Source organism: Anthonomus grandis, chromosome 16 (assembly GCF_022605725.1).
Source record: "Anthonomus grandis grandis chromosome 16, icAntGran1.3, whole genome shotgun sequence".
NCBI classification, from domain to species: domain Eukaryota; kingdom Metazoa; phylum Arthropoda; class Insecta; order Coleoptera; family Curculionidae; genus Anthonomus; species Anthonomus grandis.
This window is the reverse complement of record NC_065561.1, coordinates 7,163,211-7,189,094: the sequence shown is the minus strand read 5'-3', so window position 1 is coordinate 7,189,094 and position 25,884 is coordinate 7,163,211. Positions and strand designations below refer to the sequence as shown.

The 25,884-nt window shown below is 34.6% G+C and overlaps 1 protein-coding gene across 1 annotated transcript in view; it reads right to left on the bottom strand.

Moving 5' to 3' along the window:
* Positions 1–5,994: 5,994 nt before the first annotated feature.
* LOC126746000 (profilin) overlaps positions 5,995–25,884 on the bottom strand; it is a 29,094-nt gene continuing 9,204 nt past the window's right edge. Inside the window, exons 2-4 of the mRNA XM_050454088.1 lie at positions 17,674–17,845; positions 6,462–6,560; positions 5,995–6,186 (exon numbers count right to left, since the gene is read on the bottom strand). Coding sequence (XP_050310045.1) covers positions 6,463–6,560; positions 17,674–17,845 — 270 coding nt within the window. The 3' untranslated portion in view covers positions 5,995–6,186; position 6,462. The remainder of the gene's footprint in view (positions 6,187–6,461; positions 6,561–17,673; positions 17,846–25,884) is intronic.

Genomic DNA, 25,884 nt, shown 5'->3' with positions numbered 1-25,884 from the left:
AAACCATTTAAATCTCCCGGAATGGATGGCATAAAGCCAGTCATGTTACAGCGGGGTAGCGAACTGCTGCTGCCTGCACTATGTAAAATAATGCGGGCAAGTCTAGCCACGGCGCATATACCAGAGATTTGGAGGAAAGCAAAGGTAGTATTTCTACCAAAGACGGGACGCGACTCCTATGCGAAACCTAAATCCTTCCGACCAATCTGCCTTATATCATTCCTCCTAAAAACAGAGGAAAAGCTCATAGAAAGGCATATCAGGGACAATGTATTACGGGTCAACCCTCTACATCGACACCAGTATGCCTACCAAACAGGTAAATCTTGCGAATCAGCGATTCACGAGATAACCCAGAGGGTCGAACAATCTCTGAACAACAAAGAGATCGCCCTAGGAGCTTTCTTAGACATTGAGGGAACATTCGACAATACATCATATGACTCAATCAACCGTGTGATAGCAGCACGAGGAATACATCTCATGATTGGCGGCTGGATAACCCAAATGCTAAATCATAGGAAATTAGCAGCAAATCTCAACAGCACAACGGTTAAGGCCAAAGTGTGCAGGGGAACACCGCAAGCGGGCGTACTGTCACCGCTGCTGTGGAACATTATATCGGAAAGCTTGCTGACACGACTGAAGAGGCAGCTTATCCTCGCTATAGGATATGCTGACGATATAGTCATCCTTACACGAGGGGGTAGTCAGGCTCATGTATTCGAAAAAATGCAAAGAGCCCTGACTACTGTCGAGCACTGGTGTGAGGAAGAACAACTAAGGGTAAATCCCACAAAAACTACTCTGGTTTCCTTTACCAAAAGAAGGAAACTAGAGCCCATTAGAAACAAAATTTTATGGAGAAAATCTGCGACTTGAAGACGAGGTCAAATATCTAGGTATAACCCTGGATAAAAAACTCAGCTTCAAGAAGCATGTAATCCAGGCTACAAATAAAGCCACGAAAACTCTTATGTACTGTAAGAGAATGTTCGGTAGATCATGGGGACTGTCACCAAAAATGGTACATTGGATGTACACGACAATGGTTAGACCCATAATTACATACGCAGCACCTATATGGTGGCATGCGGCAGAAAAGAGGACTGTAATACAGATACTCAACAAAACACAACGAATAGCATGTCTGGGCATAACAGGAGCGATATCAACAACGCCGACTGCTGCCCTAGAGAACCTGATACGACTAAGCCCGCTACACTTAGTGGTACGGGCTGAAGCTATATGGGGGGCGAAAAGACTGCTGTCAAATGGCGCAACAATCCTATCGAAAGATGGGCACAATGCCTTATTTGACAAGATACAGGACCTTGGGCGCCTGGCCCTAAGAACAGACAGAACCAAGGTCCCATACCTAGACAAACCTTTTGTCATCAAAGAGAAAAGTGGACCACTGGACGCAGAAGCGGACAGGCTCAGGCAAAGAGGTTACTCAGTATGGCACACGGCAACCAAACGATCCAAGATCGGGGTAGCTGTGGGCATGGTGGAGGACGAACAACAGGGCAGACAACTCATGCTAAACCTGGGCCTGGAAACAACAAATTTACAGGCAAGCATAATAGGAATACAAACCTGTGTCCAACTGATGAGAGAAGGGCTGCCAAGAGGCAAAACCTTGCTGGAGGAATTTTCACAGGAGACCAGGCTGCAACACTTGCACTACAACAGTTCGAGACTAAGTCAAGGACTGTGCAAAGCTGCTGGGAGGATCTCAGGAACCTCGCCGAAGCGCAAAATAGGCCAGAGATAATCCTAGCAGAGAATATGGGCAACAATAAGGCTGCAAGAAGGGCTATCCAACTTGCAACTCAAGGAGCCAGCAACAGCCTGGTAGGCCTGGAACCAACATGTTGTGTCAACGATAAGACCTGGAAGAGGGAAATCGGCAACTGGCTAACAAACCAGAACAAATCCTACTGGGAACAGCTGCCAAAGATGGAACAATCCAAACAACTTATAGGCAGCCCACCCTTCAAGAAGGGTGAGAACATACTAGGCCTCTCCAGACAACAACTGCGAAGGGTCGCGGAGCTATTTACAGGCCATGCGCCCAGCAGGAAACACCTGCATACGCAATGAGGAGGACGAAACAACTCTTCACATACTGTGCTTCTGTGAAGCATTGAATCAAACCAGGGCAACATTCCTGGGGGAAGAGAAATCCTCACCAGAGGGTATAAGAAATCTACCACTGGAAACAATCCTAGACTTCCCTGAAGCTACAGAATTGAACCTGTGGGACTAAATATATGGGATACAATAAGGACTGCTTCTTAGCAGACCGCAGTGTAGGGAGCCACAAGGCACCACCCAGCGAGTGGAGTTTTAGTGGGTACAGAACGAAACAGACTCGACACTGAGTCCCACACTACTGGGGGCGGCGCCGCGTAACCAGTGTTCATAAAGAATTTCTCCACCGACCCCGAAAAAAAAAAAAAAAAACATATAATCATCGGGTTATTTTTTTTTAATATTCTTTTGCGATTTGTTGATTTTGATAAACATGCTTGAAATGGCCGAGTGCTAAAAAGGTCAACAGGTGTCAATTTTTTTCGGTTTTCTATGAGTGCCTATAATTTTAAACGTACCGTCAAACGGGGTGAATCGGGACGACTATTAGATATTTATGTTATATTAACTGCCGCACAAAGTTAAAATTTAGCAGCAAGTGACCGTAGTCCATACAACAGCAGAAATATGTATTCGATTATTTTTTAATTTCCATGGATTATAAAAAAATAAATAAATATAGGGTGTCCCGATTGACCCTGTTTTGGGGCGAATCGGGACGCGCCGTTTTAGGCCATGTAAAATGCATGTCGCCCCGCGTATGAGGAGAATCGGGACCAAAAATTTAAAAAAATTATATTTGTCATATATTTTTAAGTATAAAAAACAAAAGAAATACTACAGTAAAATACAAAAACAGTCTTTATTTTACAGTTTTCAGTTACAAACTTCAATTTTTTATTTTTCGGTTTGATCTGAGAAATTTAACTTCAAAACTTTTACCAAAGAGTCCCTTAATTTGCCCGATAAAATATTTTTCCACTTTATTTGTCTTAAACTTAACCTCGACAAAATCGTCAGTGGCAATGCTATTTTCCATTGGATGCTGTACATCAAAGCACTCGTCCAGTTCCATTGCTTCAGATTCTGCTTTATCTGACTTAAGTTCGAAAATTCGTCCTCTTGAGAGTCTTAAGGCACTGTTGTCTTGCTTGTTGACAGTTGCGGTTACGCTTCTAAAAAATCTGTGGTAGAAATGCTTTTGCCTGGCTCGACTGTAACTTTCTTTTTCCTTGCTACAGTAGGCTTGCATGCATTCCTGCTTTCGTTAAGCACTTCTACCACAGATTCCGTCCAGTCATTAGGTCATTAGGACATTATAGCATAGTTAGGTTAGTCATTATATCATCTTCTTCGAGGTGTCTTTCTGGTGGCAACCTTTTCAAAACTTGATTTCTATCGATGGGAATGATTCCCGTGCAACGAAAACCGCTTTTAATATTTTGTGTTAGAGTTGTTTCTAGTTTGCTTACAGCTTGCCTTAGTAGACTTGGAAAATACTCCTTCGGCAAAGAACCCTTGTATTGTTTTTTCCAACCTTCTAGAGTTGACCTCCAAGCCTTTTTCATCGGGCCAAAAACGGACACGTCAAGTGGTTGTGTTAAATGGGTTGAATTTGGCGGCAAAAAAGAAAACCGAATATTATTTTCTTCGCATAATTCAATCACCCTATGCGACAAATGACTACACAAATTATCGCCAATGACAACCCTTGGTGCCGGACGCCTCTTCAAGAAAGGTAGAGCTATGGAAATGAGCTAGTCTTTAAACAATGGCTGGTCGAACCAGCCACTTTTATTTCGTCCATACCGCGCACCTGGTGGCCCATTTGTCAACCAGGTATCGTATAGATGCTCGCTTTTATAAACAACAAATGGGGGTAATAGATGGCCATCACCACTTACTGCAAATATCACTGATGTCGATTGTTTTGTTGAATCGATGATCCGTTCTGGATGCCTTGTTTTTCTTTTTACGATGACCTTTTTCCATCCGGGATCATCCACAAAGCATGTTTCATCATAATTAATGACGGACTCAGGTTTACCGTTTTGCAAGTTGGTTTGGAGATTATCGAAGTATTTATTTACTCTTTTGAACTGCCTCAAAGCCTTTTCCAGTTGTTCTTGACTATAATTCTGATAGACCTTAGTCCCAGGCGTTTTTTTTGTATTTCCGGACCATTGTCCCGATTCACCCCTGAAAGCGACTTTTTATGTTTAAAAATTAATAATAAAAGAACTAGTCAACATTTAGAAAATACCCACAGGTATACTATATTAACAACCCAATGCTCAAATCTCCCAATAAATACCTTTTCCAAACAAAGTTAGCAGCAGATTAAAAAAACGTTAAATTTCGCTCTAATATGTGGACACCTGTACGCACTGGAATCTTCCAAATAACTAACGGCCACGCGTGAATGTCAAATAGCTGTTGTGTCTACAACAGGTTTTTCATATTACCCATCCTAAAACATTTCAGCATGCATGAAAATCACGTGTTTGTAAAAAAATGTCAAACTGTCCCGATTCACCCCGTTTAACGGTACTCAAAAAAGATTCTTTTAAACATTGTTTTTGAATCCCTGAGCACCGGGTCTATTTCCCGTTTCCGGCTTATCCGTTGATTTTTGAGACACAGGGTGTCCTTATGTGCCTTTTTATTTCGTTTATTTTTTCCAGCTAATTTTTAAGCCCTTTGACCTGTTTATTTTTTAAGTTTAATTAAATTTTTACTAGTAAGTAGTAGCGGTAGATTGGCACACTTAATAATGACCGTTGCCAACTTTTAAAAAATCGCGATTTGTCCAAGAAAACTATGCAATTCTTCTCGCAATTAGTTTTTTTTTAGTTATAATTGTTTCCCTTTTTACATGCAAATAAAGTATTTGAAATTAAACACGAAATTATAGTACAAATTTATTGGGTTTATTTTAAATACACAAATATCCCTTGCAAATCATACAGACAAAAATTTACAAAGCTACAAATATGAAAAACGATATTGTTGATTACTTGGATTCTGAGCATTACAAAGTAAGTGTACCTCTCGAGATATTATATCTGGCGAGCAACACAAATGTGGTTACAAGTTTGATTTTTTTTTTAAATAAAAATGCAAAAAATAAATGATATTATGACTATTATTCTTGTGGAAATGTCATTCTAGCGGATTTTTAATGTTTATTAAAGTGAATTTGGATTTTAGTATTGATTATTCAGCTATTCCACAAGAAAAAAATGTTAAAAAGAAAAACTACACTAATTGGCACGCTGATTTTTATTGCAAGTTCGGATGTTTATTACAATGTTCTGATTAAACTGGTCCATTGACATTGATAATGATAAATGCTATGTGATATTGCAATAAATACAGTGAAATACTTTTCTTTAAACAAAATATCAGTTCAAATCAAAATCAATGACCCTATTTAAATCTGAATCGAAATTGTATCAAGGAGATCTTCGACTGTTAGTATAGTATTAATAAACCACCTTAGAAAAACACAAAATAAAAAAATGGCATCAAGCAGGAAAACAAAAATGGGTCTTGTGTCCACCTCTTCATTTTTTCTTTTGATTATATAAAAATAAAAAAGAATGTTTATCGCGATTTTGTGCTAGGTTTCTAAAATTAAAATTATCTTTCAAATTGAAAAGAACGATAGAAGTGGGACTAGAGATATTTCCATTAAAACCTCACTAAACTTAGCATTATTATTAAGAGCATAATACAAAAAGCTATGTGTATAAAATATATTAGAACTCACACACGTACATGCCATGAGTTGAGCCAAATAGTAGCGTATTTATGGGAAAAAATTTAACACATTATTAAGGGCCGATCTAGCATAATAGCAGTTATGTATCAAGAGTTATAAAAAAAAAATACGCATTAATTTATAAATAAGTATATATGTTAAAACATATTTGGTTATGTACGTTAACCTTCCAAAATTATTTTATAATTTATTTCGCACTTTGAATTTCAGCATGTCAATAACATAAACTAATGCTGATTTTGTAATAAAAAAATTAATCCTTCATCACCGTAATCATGTCTGTGGAAGCGAAGACTTGGGAACACCTGCAAAAAATACAAATGTAATTAATTAATTAATTAAAAATTACTAGAACATGTGTAATGCTTGGAAAACTTTTGCTTATAGATTATATGAGAATTCATTTATCAAAGGTGCTTGAACTCTTAAAGCAATATTATTATAATTTAACATCTTTTTACATTTTTTTAGAAGACATATTTTGCCAAGGGGTATTTATTTGCGTTCCTTGAATACCCATTCTCACATTTATCTGGTTCATCTAAAAATATTTTCTGAGTAAAAATAGAAAATTACAAACCTTAGTATCCGCAAGTAATTAGGTAATCTCCTAATTTCTCCACTACTGACGCGGCCTGCTGTGGCTGGATTGGGTCTTCATATAATGATACTACCACAGCTGCAAAAAAAAGTAAACTTATTAAGTGCCTTATATTATAAGCTAAATGGTTCAAAGAATTGCAAATTTCACTAACTGTCTAGTGGAAAAAATACAATACAAAAAATTTAGCAAAATAAATATTGCCACGTATGAGAGGAAGATGCGGTTAGCTGAGTATGCTCATAAATGTTTGCTAAATATATTCGGATTTTTCAAGTTTTTTCTCTTGGAAATTGATGTCACATTGTTATATTCCAGGGCTGGTTTATAATTGAATTTACAGTTTTTTGCTTTCTAACCGCGCGGCGGCAGTATATGAGGTAGGAATACAAAAACTGACAGTCTTACTACGAGGGCGGGTCAATAAGTCCGTGACTTTTTGAATTTCCCACCCTTTAATGGAAATGGCAACTCTGCTCCTGTCAACAGAGAACTGTCAGTTGACGCCTGTCAAAATTTGAACAAGCTGCGTCATTTAGTTTGTGTTTGACAGCCACGAACTTAAAAATATACCTGGACTGCTAATGCATATGGCCACGATACCCAAAAATGACCACTGCATGGTGGCCGCCATTTTTATAGTGGTTGTGTCCTTTTGATGTTGGTCACTCTGAAAATGTTTAGTGTTGCTAATAAAAAATATATTAAATAACGGTAATGAAGTCGCCATTTGACGTGTGAGTATAGCGGATTGCCTAGTTTTTGATGATTTATAAACGACGCTTGAGTATATCGTCTGGAACAGGCGATGTATCTTTCTCCTTATTTAATACGTGAATAATGCATCACCACCTTTATTTAAAGGTATTTGGTTCAGTTTTTCAAAACCGAATTATTGTGAATTGCCCGCCTGTGTTGTTTATAATAGAATAATATATTGAGTTGTTGACAGAATAATATATTTTTTCTATATAAACCCTTTATAATTACAAACCCTCATAAAATCATCTATATTTTGATTCTTAATATATGGTTATCCTCTTTCGAAAAATTAATTTTTAATGCAAAAATGTTTCGTTTTAGTGATAAACTGACAACACTAAATCTTCTGTCAAAGTAATTGCTTGATTTTTGTGCAATTGTTATTTCCATGGCCAACTAAGCAAACTTCTTTTAAATTAAAACGCGACTATTGTGGATTTTAAGGGCGAAATTAGGAAAAATGGTAAAAAACTCGATAACTATTACAGATAGGTATAGGACATGCTTAACAAAAAAGAAAGCTTATCACATTGTGAACATTTTAAGATAAAAAAATATGGGTCATTCCATTTGAAAAAATAAGATATGGTTGTTTACATTTTTTGATTTTGGATAGAGTATTGCGAACACCCTGTAGAATATTATCAAATTCTCATAGGACCATAAAGTAAGTGTAAGTATGCACTAACAACCTACAAAAGATTTGGCTTGTAGGATCCCAAATGAGTGAATTATTTTTGTTTTTGTGGAGACGTGCAAACGTCGATTTTTTGATAAAATATTAAATATCTCACAAACGGGTAAGTTTTGGTATAGACAATGCTCGATAAAAGGTATGCAGAATTTTTAAAGCAATCCAAAAATGCAATAAAATATAGGGTGTTCCATTTAAATTAAAAGAGTTGTGTATCATATCACATTTATGAATCACCCTGTATAACCAAAAATATTTTTATGTTATGCACCTTAGACAGTAAAGTAACTTTTTATAAAAAAAATTTGTTTTGTATCACTGTATAAGGAGCTATCGTCCGTTATCGCACTAATGGGACATCCTGTATAATGTATTGTGTAATTATCATTATAATTTATTATTTATGTGTCTAATAGCAATGTGTCTAATTCCAGTAGACCAGTTAATTTCATTTTTAATTAGCCATGTTCTTAATTTATTCTTAACTTTATTGCATAATAAAATCTTAAGGTCTATAACAATATAAATCTTTGGCATTGCATATACACACCCCACAAAAATGATCGCATCACTAATATTTTAAGATATTTTTAATATTTTTTGGGACAATCTGTATATGTATCAACTTAAAAGATATTTCTGGTTTCTTATCATGGACAAAAAATGATCGGAATTTCTTACATATTTTTTTGAAGCAAAAATGCTCGCGTAGATTATTCCTGTGTTGGAGAATGCATTGAGATCGAAAACGTTCTAAGCAAATAGTGTTATTCTGAAGTGAAAATTTAAATTTATTGTTAATAATGGATGTGCCTGAACGTTTAACAAGACATGTGACTAATGAAGAAGCCGCTAGAATGATTGCGCTCATAGAAGATGGCCGCAGTCAAAGATACGTCGCTCGGGTAATGGGAGTTCAACAAAGCACCATATCCAGAGTTGTTAATCGTTACCAAGAAACAGGACAACTATCCAGACGACCCGGACAAGGCCGCAGAAGGGTAACTTCGGCAGTAGATGATCGTTACTTAAGGTTAACGGCTTTAAGAATTAGGCATACCACCTCTAGAAGACTGCAAACAGATCTGTTGGCTGCTCGTAATGTCCGAATAAGCGTACAGACAGTTGGAAATAGGCTGAGAGAAGCAGGTTTACGAGCCAGAGTGCCAGCTAGAGATCCACGTCTTACCAGAGAACATCGAGTAGCAAGATTGCAATTTGCTACAGAACACGCAAATTGGAATATTCAAGATCGGTCCAATATTTTATTCAGTCTATATTCATCAAATAGGCGCATACCAGTATATAGGCGACGTGGTGAACAAGCACGATCAGGTTAATTTTTATCAAACTGAAAGCTTTGGCGGTGGCTCTATCATGGTTTGGGGAGGAATTTCTTTTGAGGGTCGCACGGATCTAGTACTAGTGAATGATGGAAGACTAAATGCTGACAGGTACATAACCGATATCCTAGAACCCCATGTAGAGCCCTAATATGCCATATATCGGCGATAATTCTATGATAATGCTCGTCCACACGCTGCTAGAGTTGTTCGGCAATACTTAGAAGAGGTCGAGATACCCACCCTAAATTGGCCTGCACGTAGCCCGGACCTTAACCGATAGAACATGTCTGGGACCATCTAGGATGGCAAATTCAGCACCAATAAGAACAACAGATGATCTTCAAAATGTTCTGTTTGACTTCTGGCAAACGTGCCGCAAGAATACCTCCAGAACCTGTTTAGAAGCCTTCGAAGGCGAATGGAAGCTGTAATTAGAGCCAGGGGCGGTGGTAACACACGCTATTAGAAATTCATTGGCTTAAATAAAGTTCATTTTTTTTTGTATACATGTTTTGTACAATTTTTTTGATTTTTGTATCTTTTGGTAAATAAAAATGTTTGTCCTCTGTAGATTGAACTGATTTAAAATAAATGTTGCAAAAGTCGTATTATTTGGTCATTTAATTATTAATATCAATGAAATTTTAAAAAACAGGCAAAAAATTTAAAATATTTAAGAAATAATAAGTGTGCGATAATTTTTGTGGGGTGTGTATTATTATACTTTTTTGGCCTTTTGAGAGCATTTTATTTGCAACTACTGTGTGGTACCAAGAGTCATGTAGAGGAAGGTTTAGAAATTTAAATTTATTTACATTTTCAGGAATAGAAATAGAACCATATTCAAAGGCGAATACCTGACCTTGCCCCTTTAGATTAGGTGTCTATACTTAATGTTTTTAGGTTTGTTTATTCTATTTTTATTATCTTTCTATTTTATTTCTATTGTAGTATTTTTACATGCTTGATTTTTAAACCTGTTTAAAGTATTACATATTCTCCTTTTAGTTATTTGAATTATTGATACCTGCTTTGTCTCATTTTAATTAATTGATTTATGTTTTTTTTTAAATATCATATTGTAACGAAATTCGGGAACACACTTTTATTATCAACGTCAAAAACACTAACCTAACTCGCCTTGACTGTCGTTTAATTGTTTCCAAGGTAAAAACTGACTAAACAATTAAAACTGAATGAATTGTCACGAAGCGCGTCCTTTTTAAAACCCGATGGAACAGTTTCGAAATATTTGGAATTATCTTCATTGCTTTTGCCGAAAGAGACCAATAATTTTAGGAGAATACTGACAGTCAAAGCAAGCAAGTATACAAATTCTAGAAAATTAGAACTACAGGGATTTACAATAATGTAACCTAAATTGGGGCCAAAATGGGGCTCTCGAACAAGATGAATTACTTAAAAACTAAACACTATAGATAAAAATAGTACAAAAACTAGGAAAATAATTAACGTATTTACATTTTCATAATAATATTAAGACGTTATCCTCTCAATTATATTGTAAAAGTTTATATCAAATAAACTGAATACTGGCATAAGCGCATATTGTCTACTAGTTAATTTAAATTTCTATTGTTTTATATTTATTTCTAGCTATTAGACTTACATCTTGACTTGTACAAACACATACTGTGTAATGTATTAATAAATAGTTGATTTGCTCAGAATTTTGTAATCTATAATCTGGATTAATTTTGACATATGTATATCTGGTAACTGAATATGAATAAATTTGGTTCAACTACAGTACTTGAGTGATTTGAAATCAAATATTAGTGAGATATATTGTTTTCCTGTTTATAATAATTATATATTAATATAAAAATTAAATATTAATATATAAGTAAATATTTCTGAGTCACATACACTATCGGACAAAAGTAGAGTAACACTTCCAGAAATATTTGCAAATACCGATTTTAAAATTATAAATGCATGATAATGTATACAATTACAAATCCACTAAATTTTCAAACTACAAAGTAGGCTATGATTATCAATGTCAACAAAAATTTTCGCAATCAAAACAAATGATTTTATTTTGACGTTTAAGTTTAAATGCTTCATAGTAACGCGTCAAAAGTAAAGCAACGTTCAAATAATTTGTTCAAAAGAAGGGTTTTAGCAAAAGTAAAGGGATAAAATAATAGTGTAAGGTGATTTTTATGTTTTTTTGAACATTTCTGTGTAAGATTAATCATGCCGAAGGAATTCCATTTTCAAAAGACTTGAAGCAAAGAGTTGTGAATGGATTCATGGAAGGTAACAAACAAGCCAATATTTCAAGACAGTTTGAGGTACACTGTGTCCAAAATAATATGATCGTATAATGAGAGGGGACATTTAGAGAAGTTGCCAAAATCGGGAAGGCCAAGGAAAATATCAGTAATGACTGACAGACGCATCAAAAGGATTTCCCAAAATGATCTAAAGGTCCCAACAGCGCTACCGCTACCAACCCTTGATTCTTTGGCTGAGGTGTTAAATGTTTCACTTTCAAGTGGGTCCTTTCCACATTTACTCAAGGATGCCTTGATTATACCATTATTTAAGGGTGAAACCTATGATGACCCATCAAATTTCAGACCCATAGCCCTGCTTCCCACGCGCCAGGCAAGCTTGTAGAAAGATTGGTAAAAACTAGGATGATGGAATTTCTGAAACGGCATAATGTTCTTAACCATCAGCAATTTGGATTCTGGACGAAACTGGGTACATCTGATGCTATTTTCAATTTTTTGGAGAGTCTGTACATGGGGTTGAACGCTGGGGAGAGTGCGGCGGCGGTGTTCTGTGACTTATCTAAGGCGTTTGACTGTGTAAGTCACAAAATACTGCTGCAGAAGTTAGAAACCTATGGATTCAGAGTTGCTCTCGACTGGTTTCGTTCTTACCTATCTGGAAGAACACAAAGGGTATTCTTTGACAATGATATGTCATCCCATCTGGATATGGACACTGGTGTACCCCAGGGTTCTGTTCTTGGACCAATATTGTTCCTGCTATATGTCAATGATATCTCTCAAATTCCAATTAGGGGCAAATTTACTATCTTTGCAGATGATACAACATTACTTTGGCATGACACTGACACCAAGAGATTAAGGAATATCGTTGATGAAGATTTAATTCTTGTAAAGTCATGGTGTGAATCTAATAGATGAACTTTTAATATTTCTAAAACTAATATTTTAACTTTTAAATGTAACCTTGGAACTGTCACTTTGTAAAATGAAACAAAAGTCCTTCTGAAACATGCAAATTTTTGGGCCTGATGATTGATAAGCAATTAAATTTGAAAATCATATCTCCTCTTTATTAGGGAAGTTATCATCCAACTGTTATGCTATTAGAGTAATAACACATTCTCTGGGACTTGGATGTGGCCAAAATTGCCTACCATGCTCTTATTGAGTCTTATCTAGGGTGTGTGCTCTCAGTATTTGTTCAGCTCTCTATTTATTTTGCAAGAAAGAGCCATATGCTACAAGTGTGCAGCTCCCTTTCGTAGCCCCTGTAGGCCATTATTTTTAAAATACTCTGTCCTGACATTTCCATGCCTTTTTATTTTAGAGACTGTTTGTCTTATCCACAAAAAATATCGCCATCAGCTTGGCCCCCCCCTCCTTGGGTTACAATCTCCGAACAACCTTCTCTTTACCTCTGCCTATCCCAAAAAGTGAGCAGATAGTCCTCTTTTGTGTACGGGGGCAGAAGGCTTTTTAACCACCTACCCCTTTATATAAGGCTTATATAAAGGGGAAATTGTGAAAAACGTTTTAGAAAAAATATAAAGAAACTCTTGCTTGCTAAAGCGTTTTATTCTGTAGACGAGTTTTTAAATACAATTTTTTGACAGTGAAGAGTTTTGCGCAGCGTAATGTGAATTCTTACTACCCTTTCTTTGGGTGTGTTCTATATTCTATGTATGTAAGAATTGTTAAAATTTTTATATTTTTGTAAAAGATTATGTTGTCAACTATCTTTAAGATTTTATATAATGCTTTGTTAACAACAGATGATGTTACGTAACAATAAAGCTATTTTTGACTTTGACTTTTGATCCTTGGAAGTCCGCACCTCGAATTATTGACGAAATTCCAGAAATTACGGTTGGTATACGAACAGTACAAAGAAGGTTAGTAGACGCAAAGTTATTTAGTAGACGTCCAGCTAAAAAGCCGTTAGTTTCAATAAGAAATAGAGCAGCAAGGTTGGCATTTGCACGCCGGCATTTAAACTGGACCGTCAATGACTGGAAAAAAGTTCTATTCAGTGATGAAACGCGCTACAAAATATTCAATTCTGATGGAATGAGGCGTGTGAGGCGACCACTCAATACAAGGTTTAATCCTAAATTCCTAAACACCTACAATTAAGCATGGTAAAGGTATTGTATTTTTATGCGGTTGTTTTTCATGGAATGAGGTAGGCCCTATGCACTTTATTAATGATACGATGGACCGATTTGTTTATAAGGATATCATGCAGAATGTTATGCTTCCTTATGCAGAATGGGAAATGCCATTGCGTTTTATTTTTTAACAGGACAATGATCCAAAACATTATTCACAAGTTGTTCAACAGTGGTTTCGGGAAAATAATGTTCGTGTTTTACAGTGGCCAGCACAATCCCCAGACCTTAACCCCATTGACAATCTCTGGGAAGAAGTAGAACGTCGTATTCGTACCCAAATGTTTCCAAATAAACAATCCTTAATAAATAAAATTAGTGAAGTTTGGACAAGTCTTCCCGAAAATGTCATTCAGAAGTTGATTGCTTCAATGCCGCGCCGTTGTCAGCAAGTAATTAATAATAATGGATATTCTATCAATTACTAATGTATTACTTTCAATTGTTTTTGTTGTTAAATGTGTTAAATATTTTTTGTTGAATTAAAGTAAAATAAAATAACTGTTAAATACAATTTGTTGCTCTACTTTTGTCGCCTTAAAATGAATAAAAGTACACCAAAATGTACTGAAATTTTACTTTCAGTGTAAGGATAGTGTGACATTAAGCTTAGCGAAAAATCACAACCCAATAATTTTTTTTAATCAAACATGAATAAAATTGAACTTTGTTGCTCTACTTTTGTCCGATAGTGTATATGTATAGACTTATGGTGTTAATAACAATTAATCAGAATATATCCTTAAAGTACCATATTTCTACATTCAGAGTTATTTCAGAAATCAAATATAGCATGTTTTATTCATGATTAAATGACCTATTTATTAAAAAGTTTGTGAAAGTTAATAGTAGAAAGAGTAAAATATGGTTTTACTTTGTGTTTCTCATATTTCCATGAAATGTTTTAATCATGGTGCTTACATCCTTTTGAAACCTTTGCATGTATAAATAGTAAATATTTTAGTTCTTTAACAATAACACAACAAATAATTTGTTGTAATACATAAATTGAAATACATTTTGTTTATTTTCTTTTTGTTGTAGAATAGAATTTCTCTGCTATGGCAATTCTGAATTAATTATAATTGTCACAGTAGAAATTTAAAAAAAACACACATTTTTCATACTTTGACCACTGAATGAAACCAATTTAACTTATGTTTTTTAGGATATTAGAGAAAATTACTAGTAAGGCCTTTGATAAGCTTAATCATATAGCTATTTATGTATCAAGGGCATTGTAAGGACAATAATGCCCGGAAGGTGGAAATAGTAGGTTTCCGCCTGATGGGCATTAGAGTCTAACAAGGCCTGTGGTGCATACAATGCTTTATGTTTTACCTACAAATTAATTTTTATGAACAAAAATAATTTTAATATTAATTAAAAAATAGGGTCTACCTGTACAGGTATATGGTATAATGGTAAGGTATAAGGTATACGTACATACCTACCTACAGAAATTTATCAAGTGACTTGCAGTGATTATTTAAGTTTGACTTTGATGTTTCTGTCAGTTAGTCAGTTGGCATTTTTTGTTTAAATATTTGCTTAAAATGGAAGAAATTCCACAAAATATAAGAGAAAAGGCCATAAAAGCGACCGAAAATCTTTTGCCAGTTAAATCAAGGCAACAGTATGATCGGAGGTATGGCATATTTGGTATTTGGAAAGATGCCAACGCAATTGTTCAAATAACCGAAACCGTTCTAATGGCATATTTTCAGGAACTGGTAAGTTATTGATTTTATTTTAATAGGTACATATGTTTAACAAATTTTAATATTTTTAGTCGGAAAAATACAGTCCGAACTCTCTCTGGACCAAGTATTCTACCCTAAGGTCTACGTTAATGGTCTATAAAAATATAGACATCTCGCAATACCATCGTCTCATATCTTTTAAAAGTTAAGTTGAAAGGATATGTCCCGAAGAAGTCTAAAGTTTTGGAAAGTGAACAAATAATAAAATTTATTAAGAAGGCTCCTGATGATATCTACTTGGTACACAAAGTCACATTGGTAATGGGTGTTTTTGGAGGTTTAAGACGAGATGAGTTGATCAAAATGACCATTGATGATATTGAAGATAGAGGAACGGTCTTGGTTATAAAGGTACCAGAAACTAAAACTTCAACTTCAAAAAGTTTTACTATCATTGAAGAAGATTTAGGCGCTTTAAATTTAATAAAAAAGTACACAGCATTAAGACCAGCTGGAATAAAGGAGCAAAGATTCTTTCTTACCTATAGAAAGAGTTGCTGTACAGTACAACCAGTTGGAAAAAATACCATAGGAAGCGTCCCAACATTGATCGCTAAATTTTTAAAACTGGATAATGCAGTAGCTTATACCGGCCACTGCTTGCGTCGCACATCGTCAACTTTACTTGTTGAGGCAGGTGCTTCGTTTGAAATGCTAAAACAACATGGGAAATGGAAAAGCTCTTCAGTAGCTGAAGGATATATAGAAGAAAGTATTTCATCCAAAAATAAAGTAGCCAAAATGATTGCCAATTCAGTTAATTCCGAGGTTAATTCCGGATCGACTATTGAAAATTCTTTAATGAACAATTTACAAACTATACAAAATAGCGTTAGTGCTGCCACCTCTACCATCACGAAAAACACCGACCATTCTATAGTGGGATCAGCTACATTTTCCGGGACATTTCATAATTTTATTTTTTATTTTGGAAATAAAGTTTAACTTTTAGTATATAAAGAAACATAATTTTTTGTATAAAATGGATGTTTATTCTTTATTATGAGAGAAATAAAATTGGATAAGCAATAAAATTTCTGGGCATTATCATAATGCCCGCTTATAATGCCCTAGGTGTGATAGCAGGTATTATTGCTACCATAACATATTCCGTTTCTAAGGTATTATAAATCAATAATAGATAGGTAAAACATAACTATTCTTATGTCATAGGTTTCATCCTACTTGACTGAGAGAACATGAGGTTAAAATTGCTGGTCTTTTGTCTAACCTAAGATCGACACTGCCATTCAGTCTTTTTATTGATCAACCTTTTCACATTTAGGATTTTTAAAACTAGCCATTTTAGAGCCTACAATTATTCCTACAAACATTCATCAGTTTAAAAAGATTAAACTTATTAAATTTGGTAGATGTGCTTCAGAAGTCAGAATTCTATTTAAGCACTGCTGAAATTATGGACTACTTTAACAGGAATACTCTTTCTTATGTTTATTTTACTTTCCACTTCTTTAATGGCATGATGTGTCTGAATTTATTGCAATGTAAAACATTATTCTATAGTTAAAATATATATATTACACATGAAAGATCATTGACAAATATCTATCTACAAAGTCAGTCTGCAAATAGGGATTGATGTAATAGAATGTCAAGTGTATGCAATTTTTTTTATCTCACTTATAACTTACTGATTACAACACAGTTAAAAATACATTATTGCTTGTTAGGATTTTTATTTATTTCCTGACTAACATGATAAGAGCCATTAAGTTTTAGATAGACAAAGCTGTTTATGGCAATCCAACTTTTAAAATGCCAATAGAATATTGCTTTTTAAAACACCAATGTGTTATCAGTATTATCATTAAATCTCTTTTAAATCTCTAATCATGTTCAGTAAAGAAATTTACTTGACAAGAAATAAATAATTCCAAGAAATCAACTTTTATATGATATTCATTCCCCCTGTCTTCAATAAAATGATAAATGCTGTCAGTCACTACAGAAATGAGATAATGTAAGATTTTAATTTGCCATACATTCAATGTCATTTATCAAAAACATTTTGAAGTTTTTGGTCCTTGAAAATTAGAATTTTAAAACTGAAATTAATTTTATATTATAGGTTCAAGCTTAAATTGCTGAGCCAGCAAAAATATTCTTAAAATGAAAAACTATTTTAAATTGTGTAAAGTTGCCATATAATCATGTTCTATTAACTTACCCTGAGTTGTCTTCATACAATGAACTCCCACTTTGCCAAGTTTTGCCCTTATGACTCGGTCTGTGCCTGAGAGGTAGATATATCTGTTACCTGCCAGCGTGACACCGGATGATGTAAGGATATCTTGTTTTTCAAAACCCTGAACTAATTTTGCTAATTCTTCCTTTGACACCTGAATTGAAAAAAAATAGTGGTCAAATTTTTATTACATCAAAGTAATAATATAAACCACATCAGCAATCTTGTTCTTAATTACATAACCAGTTGCAAATAAAATAATATCACTTATCTTTCTTTACCCTCTCTAAAATTATGTGGCAATCTAAAGTAAAAAATCTTGCCTAAATAATCAGAAGGTTCCTAAAATCATGTTCAAAATAATCAATGCAACAAACAGGAAACTAATAAGCATTAAAGTTCTTGTAAAGAATGACAAATTAAGATGCATAACAATGGGTATTTAATGACTCAGAGTTATATCCTTATCTCTTAAAAACTGATATACCACCAAGCATTAGTCATAGCAGCCTAAAAGGAATCCAAACTTAGTAATTATGATTTTTTCATTTAGCCAAAGCTTCACAGGGATAAAAATATAATATTTAAAAAAAGATAAGTGATATCATATGTTTTTCTGTTACCAGGCAGACTGGCTAATCTATTTTAGATTATGAAAATTTTACTTAAAGGTAGTACAAGGAATGAAACTTTGGTTTTTCCTTACGCAACATTCTTTTGTGATTAAGTAATTTTCGAACTTTACAAATAAAGATTCAAATTCAAATTCGCTTTATTGTTTGAACAAAAAATTGTTATAAACAAAGCTTCACCTAATCCTAAAGAGACAGAGTTACAAGGTTAAAATTATATTTAAAAATACAAGTTACAATGACGGATCAAAGTTAAACAGTTAAAATTTAAATTTTTTTTTTGAATTAATAAAATCAACTATATCTAACTTTTCTTAACTAAGTACAGTTCAATATCTAGGGTTAAAAAAAGAAAAACATTTAAAACAAACAGGTTAGGAAAAGAGCTAGGTCTCCCTTAATTAATTAAAATCTGATTGTCGTTGAAATATTCAGCCACAGAGTAATAAGCTCGACCACTCAGAAATCTCCTCAAGAGAAACTTAAATTTGATGAGAGATTTTGCCTCTCTAATGTCTTCTGGTAGGTGGTTAAAGATTTTTATACCTTCATAAAAAATTGATCTCTACCAAGGCAGATGTTGGAATGGGAAGCCGCAAATTATTCCGCTGGCGAGTGACATATCGTGGATTTTGTAGGACAAGCCTGTATTGATGGGATTATGCCACCTCCTGTATGTATAGGCAGTAGATTGTAAGAATGCCCTCCCTGATAAAATATGGTCGGCATGATTCCCTAGGTGATATCCCGCATATATAACGCACAGCACGTTTCTGTAGAACAAACAACATCTGTAGAAGATAGTTGCTTGCACTACCCCAAAAGCAGACACCATACCTGAGATGGGACTCAATCAGGGAAAAGTACATGGCTCTCCCAATCCCCATGCCAAGCTCCCGACAGGTCACCCTAACAGCAAAACAACCCGCAGAAACCCTATTGCTGAGACTCCGTATATGGTCCTCAAACTTAAGTTCCTTGTCAATCACCAGACCCAAAAACTTATTGTTAGAATAAGGCGGGACAGGGCAGTTAGCAATAAGAATATTATCAAGACTATGATTATTTGTAAAACAAATTAGTTTTGTCTTCTCTGGATTTAATGATAGTAAATTTGCCCTGAACCACTCATATATAAGTTGAAAATCAGCCAACATGGCTATTCTTAAAGAGTCGGTATCATACCCATGCCAGAGAACGGTGGTGTCGTCAGCAAAGAGCGTGAATTTTTCCTGGATATTAAGTCGGACGAGGTCATTAATATATAGGAGAAAAAGTATTGGTGCCAGTACCGACCCTTGAGGTACTCCCCAGGAAACAGATTGATATTCAGAATACTCCGACCCCACACACATTCTCTGACGACGACCCTTTAGATATGAACAAAACCAACTCGCCGCCAAGCCCCTAAAACCATAGTGGAAGAGCTTCCGCAGCAGAACCTCGTGACTGACGCAGTCGAAGGCTTTCGACAAGTCACAAAACACAGCAGCGGAAACTCCACCACCATTAATCTGACAGTAGACATCACTCATAAAGTTAAACATTGCGTCATTTGTGTTTTTATTTTCTTGAAAGCCAAACTGAGAACCACTAAGAATAATCTTTGATTTTAAATAAGACATCACACGTTCTTTAACCAATTTTTCAATAATCTTTGAAAGTGTGGACAGAAGGGATATTGGTCTAAAGTTTGATGGTTCAGTGAGGCTGCCCGTCTTATGAATTGGGATAACCTTAGCTGATTTTAGGCAAGCGGGAAAGGTGCCCATAACCCATGATGCATTTATAGCTTCAACAAGGACACTCAGAGAGATGTCCGGCATGTTCAGGAGTATTTTGGCAGATAGGCCATCCTCCCCGGCTGAGTTTTTGTTCTTTATAGAAGTTAATACCTCCTTAAGCTCAACCAAGTCTGTAGGTATAAAGAAAAATGATCCTTGAATACTGGTGCTTGATAAATAAGTAAGTGGATCTGTTGTTGGGAAACCCAAATCTTTATGGGTTTTATCAGCAATTCCAATAAAAAAGTAATTTATATGACTAGCAGAACATTCAGGGACTGCCATGGAATAATTGCTGTATGATTGACGGATATCATTAACAATCTTCCAGCATTCTTTAGACTTGTTGGTGGCCTTATTTAGGCAATTTGAGTAGAAGGATCTTTTGGCGATTTTTATTAGTCGCCGACACAAAGACCTATAAGAGTTAAAATATTGATGAAAAGCTGGGCAATTCGTGAACTTTCCTAATGTGTGAAGGGATCTCAAATTTCTACATGAAGTTTTAAGTCCCTTAGTTAACCATGACTTCTTGTTCTTTTTTGGTCTAATTTTCACCATGGGAAAAGAGACATCAAAGAGGTTTATCAATTTCCGGTGGAAACACGACAATGGATCCGTCGAATTCAACACGCTTTCCCATCCAGCAGTCACACACGAGTCATGGAATCTGTGGTAGTACCGTCTGCTGAAAATTCGACCGTAGGAGCACTCAGCAGTTTTGGGGCATTTCCCTTCACTGATTTCACAGATCACTGCCTCGTGGTCCGACATGCCAGAATTCACAACAGTGCAATCCACCATATGTTCGGGATAATTAATGCAAACATAGTCAATGGTGCTGGACGAGAACCGTGTGATGCGAGTGGGAGACCTAACATGCATTTGAAGGTTAAATGAACTGAGTAAATTACGAAGGGTCAGTGTTGCAATAGATTTCTCATTATAATTTACATTGAAATCACCCGCCAACAGTATGGAGGATGAACATGGGATCATAAGCAGGAGACTTTCCAAGCATAAGCAGAATTCAGAGCTATCAGATAATGGTGACCGATAAATACAAATAATGTATAGGTTTAAATCCTCACAAAAAGATGCAGCAAATTCAAAAACAGATTCCTTTAGAAGATGGTTAAATTTATCAATTTTTTGAAAAGTGCTTTCCATTAAAAAACTTGCCAGCTAAGATCATACATCCTCCATGAGATAATTCAGTTCTACAAAAGCTAGAAATCACTACATAGTTACTAATGTACATCATTTCGTTCACTTTAAGCCAATGTTCTGTGAGGAGGATAATATTAGGTTCCTTTAGTTCATTCAAAAGTAGAGAAAGTTCACCTGTTTTATTACGGAGAGATTGTACATTTAATACCATTAACGAGAACTTGGAATTTGGGGCTACCTTGACTCCTTTGGAATCTGAAGGGCCAATAAAAAATTTTCATCTGTGTTGGGAACCTGCATTGATTCCACGTCTGACGGATTTCTGCTTGATGATAGCTGGATGTTGGGATTAAGAGGGACCTCCAGTGAGTGGATCCTACCGTCATTAAGAGCAAGACAGTTTACTAGGTATTCAGCCACCAGCTGTTTAGGATTCTTGAGATAGTTTTGAATTACACAACATTTATTTATTTATTCAAAAAACTTTACAAACACTATAAATCGGGTAATAGTAATTACATGCAAAGCCTATAACAGGAAAAAAAAAACAAACAAAAAACATATTAAAATAATTTCACAACAATAACACTAAACCTAACCCCATGCTCAAGCAACCTCCTAATTTCCTTAACCCTGATATTAAATATATCTACATCTTCAAAGCCATTTAAAACATTGTTACAAATGGTTAACATATTATTGATTGGAGATGTAGTATTAAAATTATTTATATAAAAAAGCTCTTTATTAGTTATTCTTAATATAGTCTTTGGTATCTTAAAAGAAATGTATTCAATTAGATCACAGCTCAAGCATTTAACATTATTTACAATGAAATATATAAAAATGACTGCCTGATTCTGCCCTCTGGTACAGAGCATCTGGAAGTCAAACGTTTTTAACATTGCCCTGTATGACACCATATATGGGTATTCTTTGTTCTTTCTGACATACAGAAATCTTTAAAATCTTTTCTGTACCTTCTCAATCATGTCTGAATGTGATGATGCTTCAGGTGACCAGATAGTAGAGGCATACTCCATATGTGGCCTAACAAGGGCACTATAAAGTCTAATGATAGTGCTGACTTTAAAATTTTTACTGTTTCTTGTTATAAAACCCAAAGAATGGTAAGCCTTATTAACTATTTCACTATAGTGACAATTAAATTTCATATTGGTCTGAAAAGTTACTCCCAAATCTCTAATTAAAGTTTTTTCTAAGAATTTTGGTATTATCAATATAGTAGTCTTCAAAAAAATAGTTAACTTTACAAGTGAAAGTGACCACAGCACATTTTTGAACTTTAAGGGACATCTTATTAATCTTGAACCAATCAACCACAGAACATAGGTCATTTTTTAATTTTACAGCATCTTTCTTGACAGCAATAGTTTTAAATAGTTTAAAATCATCAGCATACATCAGACTTACAGATGAGGAGACACAATCAGGCAGGTCATTAATAAAAAGAACAAAAAGCAAGGGACCAAGCTTGCTACCCTGGGGAACACCTGAGGTTGACATATATTGATCTGATAGACAATTACCAATCTTAACCACATTATTTCTCCCAGATAAATAAGATTTCATGAAATTACAAGCTTTTTTAGAAAAACCAAAAAAAAAAACATGATTTCAATTTTTTGGATTTTATATTGAATTTTAGTGTAAAAACCTGACAAATGAAAGAAATGAATTGCAATTTTAAATGCTGCATAAATAAAGAGATTTTTTCTAATCAAGTTGTCTGGAATGAGTTTCTGATGTCATAACGGTAGGTGGCTAGAAGATTTTGTGTTTAGAAAGATGCCAGTCTAATTATAATGAGGAAGAAAGAAAAGAGTATGAGCTAGAAACTCTTAATCTGCAAAGAAAGTTAAAAGAAAATGACCATGAATCCAAAGAAATAGTCTGGTTTTCAAAGATGAAACATGAAACATCTGATGCGGAAAGAAAAAAGGGTATTTTATTAAAGTTCATGGTAAGGAATACCCAATATGCAAGCAGGAATCAGGTAATTTTACACCGTCGTTGAGTCCTTGATCTTTAACAAAAAAATCTATTTTTTCTGACAGTATTTCAATCTTTAATCATCTACAAGACCTATACTATTCTGTTGAAGAATTTTTTAATGATGCTCCTTGCATACAATAAACAAAAATATCTCTTATGATTTTTTTGCAGATTGTATAATGATAAATGCCCTTTTATTTATATACTTATGTTTAAATTAATAGTTTTTTTTATTTGGTGGTATAATTAAGTGTCTATTAACATTTTTTTAGTGTTTCTTTTTTATTTTTATTTTATTTTTTTTATTTTTTATTTAATGTCCCCATTCTAACAAAATTACAAAATAAATTATATCCTAACCCTAAGTGTATATAATTATTCTGCCATCAACAAATATATTAATAAGATATTGTATAATGAACTTAATCTATTAAATATCCAAATTTTCTATAAATCAACAATATATCTATCTAAAAACATACCATTAAAATAATCAAAATAAGAAAAGTAAAAGCCATCAAATTTATTTGATACTTAACACTTAGCGCTCAATGAGTAAACTCACTCAGACACCTTTCATGTTTTGAAGGCTTTAAATCCACTAAGTCAAAAGCCTGATTAATTTCCCAACATGTGGAGTCGATTAATTGGAGAAAATTTACCATAGTTTGTATGGTGACATTCAACCAGAAAAAGGGATGTCTCTCTAAGGACTCTGGTATTGCATCTAAAGTTTATCCGCAATAACATTCATAGCTTTTGATACCTACTTAAGTTATTATAGCAGCTTAAAAGCATACCCTGCTAGGCGTTCATCCAGGCGAAAAAATGTAATTCTTCCATTTTTATAAGCTATTCAAATACAGGCAAAAATAATGTAATATGTAAACAATTTAGATAATATATAAAGACACTGGAGCATTTAAGTACATATTATCACTAAAGCATCTCAGAAATAAAAATATATTAATTTTTTTATTGGCACTGAATAATGTTTAATTTGTAAGATCTTATGATTTACAATGTTCCAGAATCTACATCGACTAATTTGAACGATCGTATATTACACGACAAAAATCTGGTTCAAGAGGTATTCCAGAAGCTAGGTCTGCAGCAAGAAGTTGCAACCATAAGTCGTGTACTTAGGGTAGGTAAAGTTTCTAATAGCACTAGACCGGTTAAACTGATATGCACTGCTACTACTGTTAAGACGGCCCTTAAATGTAAGGGTAAGCTTCGTGGGATGCCATACAAATGGTCTAATGACCAGACTAAGATGGAACAGGATGCATATAAGGAATCTAAGAAGTCTTTATAGAAAATCTGCTGGTGAGGAAAACCTGATTATTCAGTATCATAAAGGTGTTCCAGTAGTTGTAGAGTCCAAACAAAAAAACTTGCTTCAACCCCATTAACTGTGTTTTACCAAAATGTTGGAGGTCTGCGTACGAAGATTCAACCATTACTCAGTAGTATTATGTCCTGTTCTTATGATATAATTATATTGGTGGAGAGCAATTTAAATGACAGTATTGTAGATGCTGAACTAACGTGCAAGGGTTTCAGGGTCTTCAGATGTGACAGAAGCTATCGAACTAGCAGTAAGTTGAGTGGAGGTGGTATTCTGATATTTGTCAGTGATAGTATACAATCACAGTGTATTTCTATTCAAGAGGACCGTATTGAGCAAATTCTGATTCTATGCCAGTGTAATGGGACTAAGTTCATTATTGGTGGTGTTTATATACCTCCACAATCACCTCGGGATACTTATATCTGGCATTGTCAAACCATGGAGTGTGTTACTACTCAATATGCCAACCTAAATGTATATCTGTTTGGAGATTACAACCTACCAAGGTCTGCATGGGGCAATGACGAGCATGGTCTCCTGGTTCAATGCCCAAGAGGTGACCCAGCTTTAGATGTTGCACAAAGATTTGGTTATTTAAAATTTTATCAATGTAACTTGATTCCTAATGATACAAATGTACTTTTAGATCTGGTTTTTTCTAATGTTAAGGATTTAAATGTTCTTAACGCTTCTGACCCTCTTTTTGAAGCTAATTTTCATCATATTGGATATGAGTGTCATTTGGATATTTCAACAGCAAATAACACAATTTTTTCAAATCTAGCTTATGAAGAATTTTTTTATGATTTCCGAAACGGTAACTACAATGAGCTTAATATCTTTCTATCCTCAATTAATTGGGAGGAGTGTTTATCTCATAGTGATCTTAACTTATCAATCAGCGTTTTTTATGAATATCTCTCTATGGGGATTGCATATTTTATTCCTTTAAAGAAATATAGAACTTCCTCATTTCCTAAGTGGTCCTCCCCTGAACTTAGAAAGTTAACTAGGAACAAAAGGAGTGCTCATTCATTATATATGAGAGATAATACAGATGAAAACTATATAAAATTTTCTCGCCTTAGGTCTGAATGCAAACGTATGTCTGATTTGTGCTTCCGACAATATATTGAAGGGATAGTTTCCGGCTATATCGATGATAAGAGGTCCAATTATACCCTTCCCAATACCCTCTTTTATGGTGACAAGCAAGCGTCCAGTGGTTTGGATATTG